The 10,313-nt window shown below is 39.9% G+C and overlaps 1 protein-coding gene across 2 annotated transcripts; it reads right to left on the bottom strand.

The window, feature by feature from the left end:
• Positions 1-2,618: 2,618 nt before the first annotated feature.
• ZNF281 (zinc finger protein 281) lies at positions 2,619-7,722 on the bottom strand. 2 transcript variants are annotated; one of them, XM_045983472.1, is made up of 2 exons: positions 7,673-7,722; positions 2,619-7,446 (listed from the first exon to the last, which is right to left on the bottom strand). In XM_045983472.1, exon 2 carries the CDS (start codon positions 7,430-7,432, stop codon positions 4,745-4,747), a length of 2,688 nt encoding a protein of 895 aa, XP_045839428.1. In that variant the 5' UTR covers positions 7,433-7,446; positions 7,673-7,722; the 3' UTR covers positions 2,619-4,744. The 2 variants fall into 2 exon arrangements, with proteins under 2 accessions (XP_045839428.1, XP_045839427.1); XM_045983471.1 differs by having other exon boundaries at positions 2,619-7,450; positions 7,673-7,718.
• Between the last annotated feature and the right edge of the window lie 2,591 nt (positions 7,723-10,313).

The raw sequence follows: 10,313 nt of genomic DNA, 5'->3' as shown, positions 1-10,313 counted from the left end.
AGTTTATTATTTTTAGTAATCTCTACACACCCAACATGGGGCTCAAACTCATGATCCTGAGATCAAGAATTGCATGCTATTCTCGCTGAGCTGGCCAGGGGCCCCAAGGCAGGGATTCTTAACCTAAGGTCCACAGGTTAAGAATTTTTAATTGGGAGGTTTCTTTTGGGAGGGGGGTGGTCTTTGTGAGCGTACAGATAAGCTCATAAATTTTTACATGCAAATGTATTTCTAATGAATGGGGGTGGGATGATATCAATTCTGTCATCTGCTCCCCAAGGAGTCTGTAACCCTAAAAACGTTATATGGTTCTTCCCCAGAGTGAGCCCAAGGCTCATCAAAAATTTAAATAGAATCTACTCAAGTTAGTCATTCACATGCAGTTAATACTTTTTTTAAAAAGCAGAACAGGTACACAGAAGGAAATAATTTAAAAAGTGTATGTCCTCTTTATAGCTTAATCTCTTTTTAAACTCACTGTAATCTCAGAGGATTTATCTCCGTTTTTGATCAAAGGTAAGACAACAGAATTCCCGGTGTTGTTTTCATGCTAATGTTCAAGTAATCAATTATTAAGAATGTAAATAACATAACAAGTAAAAATAACACAATTTTTTCCCTCAAAACCCATAAGGAACTACAAGAAGATTAGCAAACCACCACAGATCCTCTTCTGTGGTAAGGGATCCCGTAACAAGAATATCCACAGAGTGCGACTGACAGCCTCACACAACACGATGCATGGATCACATTTTAAAAATCAACATCTGGGGCGCCTGGGTGGCTCAGTGGGTTAAAGCCTCTACCTTCACTCAGGTCATGATCCCAGCAGGGAGCCTGCTTCCCTTCCTCTCTCTCTGGCTGCCTCTCTGCCTACCTGTGATCTCTGTCAAATAAATAAAATAAAATAAAATAAAATAAAATAAAATAAAATAAAAAAATAAAATAAATCAACATCTAGTCATTATGGATTAGAAAAACATGAATACCACAAAACTCAAAAATGGTAATATTCAGATGTAGTTTACTCTAAAAATATCTCTCTCAAGTTCAGAATCTTGTTTTTTTTCTAATGGAAGTTCATCAGTTTAACAAGACCTATGAATCTGGAAATTAAGGATTGTATATGCCCTCATGAGGTCATATTGCTCAAACGGTCACCCAGTTCAGGCTTAAATGCTACTAATTACAAGTAAACTACAAAACGCCACATAGCAGGAAGGAACAAAGTTTTGCCCTTCTTACTTGATTAGTGCAATACATAAAACTAAATGTGAGGTAGAAATATTTGTATCATTGTTCACAATTTTAAAATATTAAAAATTTTAGGTACAGGGGTGCTTGGCTGACTACTTGATCTAGGGATTGAGTTCAAGCTCCAAATTAGGTGTAGAGCCTACTAAAAAAAAAATTGTTTTAAGTACAGATTTTCTTCCACGTATTTCTGCTCTCATTATTGAATTACCACACAAATTATGGACTAGCAACTACTAAATTATGGCAGTCCTCATCCTGAATGTACAGCAACACAACAGTTTCCTATTTCATGCCCAAATATCTTAAAAATAAAAATCTTAATTTTAAAAAGATCATATTCAGATAAGGACATTCCACAGATAGAAACAAAGGGGGGAGGAGGTAGGTGGGTAAAAAAAAAAAAAAAAAGTTAGTATTAACCTAGAATGGAGAAGTCATCTGTGCGGAGAAATCAAGAGTTGGACTTGAATGCAGACTCAGTGAGATTCTGCTTGGCAGTCTTGTTCAAGAAAATGACCAAATCTAGGAAATGACCTTGGCAAAGAAAGAACTAATTTACTTTTCATAATCGTGTGGGCCCAGGAGTAGATATTTCTCTACAGAATAATCCATGTTTATGCTTAATAAAATTTACCATTTCCCTACAAAGGTATCATATGCCAAAAAAAAAAAAAAGCAGAGTTTCAAAGACCTATTCCACCCATTAATATTTTTACTCCTTAATTCAACATTTATAGCCACTGAATTTCTAAGCACAATTTTCTCATGATTTTACATAGCCACTTATAATTAAAAGACACTTCCAAACATCTCTTCTGCATCTCTAATATTTATATGTCTTACTTCTCTCCTTCCGCTATCTATACTTTCAACCTTTTAAAACGTGGTTAAACCATGACTAATACTTTTTAATTCCTACTAAAAATGCTCAAGGCCATTTTTTTGTGTCATACTGTTATCTTATTACAACCTTCTTGAGACAAAAAGGATCCATCTAGAACCAAAAGATACTGGAATCTGATTTTAAATGAGGTCTCAATAAATAGTCTCTCTGGTATAATATTTAGGATAGGTTACCCCATTTCAACAAAACATGTTCTGATTTACATAATACTAAATTTCTACACTTCCACATATATAGTGCACCTCAAAAACAGAAAATACTCACCCGGTTTTCACATAAAATAAGCCTAGAAATATGAAAATACTTGAATTAAAAAAAACACCCCACAATAAAAATACAAGTCCCTAAAATACAGTTTTGTAACACTGATGTGAATTATTTTAGAAAATGTAGTTAATAAAAAAAAAAAAACCTGAAAAATGTTACTGGGATATTAAGTGATATCTCCTTTCTTCAATTTTGTGATTAACAGGTCTTTTATTGGTAGTAAACTAGAGCAAACAATCAGAATAATACATATGCAGTATTCAGTACACACAATAAAAGTTAAAGAAATTCAAAACCTGTATAAAACAAACACTGGAGAAAAATCATACAGCTTAAGAGATACAGTGGTAAAGGTCCTCTCCATCCTTTGATTACAGCTTGTACTCTGTACCCAATAGAACTTACCGCACTTACCAAAATAAGAAATACAGACTTTTTAGTATTGAGTGTATTTAAAAGGATTAAACACATTTTCTAAGAATCTTGCAATGACAAATAGGTGACCCTTTAGCTGGTAAGCAGACTTAAGGGAGGAAAATGGGGAAAGGAAATTAACTAATATTTTGTAACCATTTTTAATAATTTCTTATTTTCCAAACACTGCTTTCATAACAGAAGTGTTTTACACTTGCACAATATTAATTACTTTATTATACATGGAAGCCTGTGGTAGGCTGATTACACAATAAGACTGCAAACAACCAGTGGTACTTTTCTGACGTCAGAAGAGTACATAAGACTGAAACATCACCGAAAGTACATAAAAAACTCATCAGCATAAACATCAAAGTACATTAAAAAATATAATCAGGAAAAAAATACAATTGCTAAAAAGTGGTTTAGAGCAGAGCTACTGTCTTATCAGTAGCTTCAAATGGCAATTAGCGTTCATAGCAAGTTTTGATGACTTTACAATACCCCTGTACAATACTGACTAATGCACCCTTTTAAAATGTACATTAAAGGCTGCAATTACACAAAGAGGTTCTGATGTCATTACTAAATGCAGACACTCTTATCCCTCACATTAGCAAAAACGTCACCAGTTGGAATTACAACCTTAGTAATATCTATAGCTCAGAGTATGTGGGGCTTTATTATACATGGAAATCTGTATGTATTTTATTTTTTTAAAAAGGTACATGGGGGGGTATTTATCCCACTGTTTAGTATTTGAATGCCATAAGGCATGTAAAATGCCTAATGAATTACCTAATGGAATGTAAATCATTCACAAATTGAAACTGTCCAGATAGAAAAGGAAACAAGGCAGGCTCAGAACTCTAAGAAAAAGGGTAGGTCAAGAACAAGAACAAAAAAACAGAAGTGTGGGTGACATGTAATAACACAGACAAGAGAACAATGTTTTAAGCCATGTATAATAAATAACGCATACCCCAAATTTCAAAGAATTATGTAATTCCAACTTGGGTTCTAATACTGGTACCAACGAACCACTCAGTCATCAACACTGCCAGATATCATTAACTTCTAATGGAACTACAGCCTTGTTACAGTTGGGATAAGGAGAGGGTGCTATTTTTTTTTCTTCTTTTATTAAAGCTATCATTCCAGGCTTTGATCACAGATCCAAGAATATTTGTTCTACCAGGCTGGAATGAACGGTTTGGAAGTTCAGAGTACATTTAAAAGCTGCAACAAAATATAGGTAGCCAACATCTCAGAATTTTGGATCAGCCTAGATGGAGACAGCAATTTGAAATGTTTTCGATCCCTTACTTAAAAATGATGAAATGTTTATCAGCCCAGATAGAGCAATTTGAAATGTTTTCGATCCCTTACTTAAATGATGAAATGTATATCATACTATCTGTAAATTGGATATTCCATTACAGTGATAACGTACAGAATTCCCATGCGTTATTACACTTTCCTGAGAGTAAAGCAATTAGAATAACCTTAATCCTAGCAACAAAGTTTTTTTTGTGTGTTTTTTGTTTTGTTTTGTTTTTTTTGTAGGTTTTTTTGTTTTTTTGGGGTTTTTTTGTTTTTGTTTTTTGTTTTTTTTTTGCATTTAAAACTTTTGGGCTATTCCCTGACGATCTATACATGTAAATTTGATTGCTAAACATTGTCACTTTGAATGTCAAACTATTTTTAATCTATTGATTTTGATTAAAAATCATAATACAAACAGAGCTAAAATCACACTAACAAAATAAACTAAATATGAAAAGTTGCATTGAAAGGGCATTACATTATTCTTAATAGGATCGTGTAGAAACATTCCAATGGCAGTGTTCTCAAAATAAAACAAAATTACATTAGACCTCCAGCCTGGTCACTTTTGGGACCTTACCTGTAACTTTGGCTGGTGGGTGTCTTTACTCTTGTACTACATGGCTCACTTACATCAGACATCATATTTGTATACCCTGAGAAATCTGACACTGAAGTCCTTACTCTATGGTCCACTTCTCCATTAGAGTTAGTGATGAAGGTCATTGGCACCCTGCTGCCCGACTTAAACTGAGAACCAAACGCTTGTGCAAAGTTCTCAATCTGGTACGTTGTTCTAGGCTCTATGTCCTTCTGAGGATCTATCTGGCTAGCTAACTCCTGAGATGGAATCTGAAAGCTTGTTGAGGACTCTAAATTTTTCTGTTGTTCCTTCTGGCTAGTCAATTTCTGAGATGAGGACTGGAAGGCTGATGAAGTCTCTAAATTCTTCTGAGAATCTATCAGATCATCCAGCTCCTGGGAAGGTGTCAACTGCTGATGTGTAGCATCCAAAGCAGATAAATAAAGACCTGGTTGAGATCCAAACAACATCCCAAAAGGAGGCTTTGGCAATGAAGATGGCAACACTGAGGTAACAGATTGGCCGAAACCACACTCCAAAGGAGACGTAGTGTATATCTGTTTTTCTGGAAATAAAGTGTGGTTGTGGAGAGGTGAAGACAAACTGACAAACTGGAAACCGTGTCCAAGAGTAAAACCTGCATTAGTGGATTTTTCAAAAGCCTGTTGGAGGTATTTGGAGTATTCTTGCAACATGCTTGCCTTATCATTCGAAGGTGTTTGGGTGCCTGGGCTCAAATTTTCTTCTTGAACCAATTCTGAGTGTTCTCCTGAGGTGTGTAAATCCACTCGCGGTTCCGTTATATTGAAAGGATCCTCTTTCTGGCTTTCTGATTTGTTGGAGTATTGATCCAAAATACTTTGTAAAACCTCATCAGGAATTCCAGACTTGTCATGACAAGACTTAATTTCAGCATTAAGAGCTGAGGAGTCAATAAGGGACAATGGGGCCTCATTGTCCAAAACACTGACACCTGCAGACTGAATGACGGACTGTTGGGAGACCATGTGTCCCACGTTTATAGAAAAGGCACTGTTGCTGCTGGCAGTTGGTAAATATCTTCTTTTCTTTGAAAACTGCATGGCATCATCATAGTTACTACTTATTTGACCTTGTTTGCCACTGGTACTTTGGAGAAGACTAATGGTCTCCACACTATTATTCGATACTATGCCAAGTGAGCCACTTGGTTTCCCAGACAAGGACTTCTGTCCAACTATGTCTGGTAATGGTGACACAAAATTAAGGTAGTTTTTATCTGTATTCTTTCTGCTTCCTTTCTTGAAGATCAATTTTGGCACCCTTTTCTGTAGTTCGTCAATACCAGTGCCAATTATGCCTCCACTGGAAGACACAGTAGGCATTTCTACTGAGTAACTCTGCATGTTTATATTATTTGAAATTTGTGATTCATTTGTTTTACCAGTCTTATGTTCCTTATTTTCAACAGCTATGCTTTTTGACTTCGTTTTTCTCCTCGAAGAACTTGTATTTCCCTGAGACAACACAGCCAGATGACCCATACTGTTATGGGTTGATGACCCAGGTTCTGCACTGGCGGCTCCTTTAGCTATGGCTTCCCCACACGTGCGCCTGTGCTTCAACAGTCTATCAGTCCTTGAAAAATACTGTTGGCAAGTGTCACATTTATATGGCTTTTCTCCACTATGTGTCCTCTTGTGTCTCTCCATATGGTACTTCTGAATAAACTTCATGCTGCACTGATCACATCCAAATGGCTTCTCTCTACTATGAATTTTCTCATGTCTCTGCAGTAGGTATTTCTGAATGAAACCCATACTACACTGGCTGCACTGGAAAGGTCTTTCTCCAGTATGAATGAGGACATGTCTCCGCAAGTGATAGGAGCTTCTGAAAGCAGCACTACAGTGATCACAGATATGAGGTTTCTGACTTGGGGAGAGGATGGCACCTTCTCCATCTCCAACCAAAGAAGGTTTGGAAGATGCACTTGGCTTCCTCTTGGCTTTGATTCCCTGAGATTCTGGCTTTGGCCTCTTTGCCTTTTTGACATTAGTGTCCTGCTTTGGCTCCTCATTGCCATGGTGGTCATCAGTCCTGCTACTGCTGCTGAGCAATAGGTCGCGGTGGTGCTGGGCTGGTTGCTGCTGGGCATGCTGGTGGAGAATACTGAGGTCCTGGATGACGCCGTGGCTCCCCCCATCCCCACCTCCTAGGCCTGGAGATCTCTCTTCAGCCCCAGCGAACAGCCCCCCATAGTGGTGGTGGTGATGGTGGTGGTGGGACTGCTGCTCCTCAGGATCTGCGGGTTTCTCCTGTTTGATGCTAACCAAAGACTGCAAGAATCCCCAGGAGGTCCTCTGCGAGGGGAAGGCCGCGGCTGACGCCGCCGGCTCCTTCTTGAAAGTCATGTCCGGGGCTGGCGGAGGGGGGGGCTCAGCGGCCGGGGCTGCGGAGGTAGAGGAGGATAACACGCACTGCGGGGGAGGGGCGGCCGACCCCGCCGGCCGGGTGAAGCTGGTGACCGGGGGAAGCCGGTGGTTGAACATAACCATACCCTGGGGAAAGGTGGGTTCCATCTCTGCCCTCCTGCTGCTGCTGCCGCTGCCGCCGCCGCTACTACCACCGCCGCCGGAGCCGCTACCACCGCTACTGCCGGTACCACCGCCGCCACTCAGGAACCCACTGCCGATTTTCATACCCCGGAGGAGGCCTGGCTGAGGAGAGGAGGAGGAAGAGGGAAGAGGGAGGAAAGGGGGTGGAACCGGGCCCCGGGCCGGGACCACCGCAGCGCCCAGGACCCCGCCGCGCCGCCGCCCAGACCGCAACGCGCCCAGCACTAATTCCCAGCCCGGTTGTCTCCGGCACCGGTACGCATGGTCCTGTGACTCTTCCCTAGGCCTCGCCCTCTCCCTCTCCGGCCCACCGGCAACACTTACGGGTACCGCCGCCGCCGCAGCCGCCGTCGCCTCCAGTTAATAAAAATAACGCCGTCCTCTCCACAATGGAATTAAAAGCCTCCCTTGTACTGCGCAGCCGCGGCGCGGTGTCTGCTGGGAACTCCTCAACCCGGCCAGAGGGGAGCTCTGTGGAGCCAGGGCGCCTGCGCCACAGCTTCCGCCCGGCCTGCCTGTCAATCACTGGGGCGGTTGGGCGGAGGGGAGGCCCGGAGCTCGAGGGGTGGGGATTTGGATCCCCTGCAGAAAGAGGCTTCCAAGCGAGCAGGCGTGATTGGTGGGCTGCACTGACGGAGATGGACGTGGATGAGGGCTTCTGGGGGAGGACGCTCAGGAGGTGGAACCCAAGGGGCGGAATTACGCGGGACCGTAATGCAGCGTGGCTTGGGGGCTGCAGAGAAAGAGCCTGGCAGAAGAGGTGGGGAAAACTGAGGACTGAATGTGGAGGCTTTCTGTGCTTTACAGTTTGCAGTCCAGGTATGGAATCAAAATCCAAACCCAGAAGTGGATCACTTAGGGTACTTTTGGTTCTACCTAAAAGCAGTAAACTTCAGGTGCTCAACGTTTATTAAAAACATTGCTTCTGTTAAACCTCTTAGTTTGGAAAAAATAAAGGGTTTTTGCATTTATAGGAGGAGCCTGCTTTGAAACCGCAATAGAGGTACCGTTGCAAAAAAAAAAAAAAGTTGTCTAATTGCCAACCTACCTGAAGGCTACTGGAAAAGGAAACCGCGTGTAATCCAGGTGCAGCAACCCTGTAAAACACGCCCACACACATACTTCATCATCATCAGAGGTTATTTAAATGCCACATACCTTTTCAGTCTGGCTAATGAGTCTGTTTGCTATGTTATATTGTTGCCTAGCCCCTTAGGTTACTTATGAAAAACTGACTACTATGTCCATCTAAGATTGTACCAGGATTCACCCTGCCCTCCCTGAGCACAGAATGCTGAGAAACGCATGCAAAATTACGAATTTTTTCTTACGGGAAAATTACAAAGTAAAATCTTGAAATCAAAGACCAAAAAAAAAAAAAAAAAAAAAAAAAACCATACAGGTCTTTACTCAGTGCCTAATGTACACAGAGCACTCACTTTCAAATTAAGCATGCAGAAATTTAAACCAGCAACTTGCCTAACTATTTATAAATCACGGTATTTTTTCATAAAAGAACTAGAACTATGACAATAATTTACTTACATAGTATATTTTATTAATGAAATTCCAAGTCAAATTTCTCAATAATATTCCTAGCTAAATAACTTCTCATAATTAAATAATAAATGACTTCTCTGAGAAATTCCACCACTGAAACCATAAATATTATCCATTACTCCTTACAGGACTCTCTTAGCTTGCTTAAAAACTTAAAAGATAATATTTAATCATCACTTTGAGGTAAGAAAGAATATTTTTCTAATTCCATGCAATTATATATAAGCACTCTGCCACTTAAAACTGTGAAACTTTAATACCGTCAAGTCTAGTTAAGTGTTAAAAGAAAGCCTGAAAATTCAAAAACTTAAGGCAGTAGTAAAATATTAGTCAATGCCTATGAGAAATGAGGCTGTCCCTTTATTCAGGGTGTCAGTGTTTAATGGTAAGCTGGGATGCATATAAGCTAGTCCAAGCATGAAGGGCAGTAGGACACTCATATGAAAAGCCAACTTTGTTCTTCAGTTATCAAGATAAGAAACCTGTCATTTCTCTCATTCACTCTGTCAGCCTTGAGATACTCCAAGCAGACTTACCTCTGTGTTGTATACCCCATATATCAGGAAGATGAAGAGACCCTGTAAAATAAAATGGAGGGAAAAAGCTGTTAACGCTAATCATTTCAGCAGTAGAAATACCTGAAATAAACTTTCCTGGGAACAGACAAAAGAAGACACACTTCATCAAGGTCAATTTATTTTTCTATTTTTCAACATTAGAAGCTGTACCTTGAGCATTTATAAGGTAACATACCAGCACATCACTTATAGTGGTGGTGCTGTTCAATTCCCCACAAATAGAAAGTAAGAATACCATTCCTCATACACAGAATATTAATTTTAAAAATCAATATGCAAGTCTCTGGAAATGTCATCGAAGTAATCACAGAAATAGCACTCAGCATCAGTATTTCTAAGCACTGTTTTGGAATACGGCAACTAGAATGTATTTATTACCACCTTCAATGGGGTAAAAAAAATTCATTTTAATTAAAACAGCTAAATGAATAAATTTGGGGTAATAAATATGAGTAGTTTTTGAGTAAAATACCACATCAAGTTAAGATAAAATTTCACATTACCACTTTTAAGATTGCACACATTTTTACTGTAAACTTTGTAAAAAAAAAAAAAAAAGTTCCAGAGATCTGCTATTTATTAGTCCTTAGTTTTAGAAAATACTTAATTGTAAAGTATCAAATGAATCTCACTCTTTTTTTTTTAAGATTTTATTTATTTATTTGACAGACAGAGAGAGATGACAAGTAGGCAGAGAGGCAGGCAGAGAGAGAGGAGGGAGCAGGCTCCCCGCGGAGCAGAGAGCCCGATGCGGGGCTCGATCCCAGGACCCTGAGATCATGACCTGAGCCGAAGGCAGCGGCTTAAGCCACTGAGCCACCCAGGCG

Source organism: Meles meles, chromosome 17 (genome assembly GCF_922984935.1).
Source record: "Meles meles chromosome 17, mMelMel3.1 paternal haplotype, whole genome shotgun sequence".
NCBI lineage: Eukaryota > Metazoa > Chordata > Mammalia > Carnivora > Mustelidae > Meles > Meles meles.
Note: the sequence above shows the minus strand (reverse complement) of the source record. Positions and strands in the feature narration are given on the sequence as shown.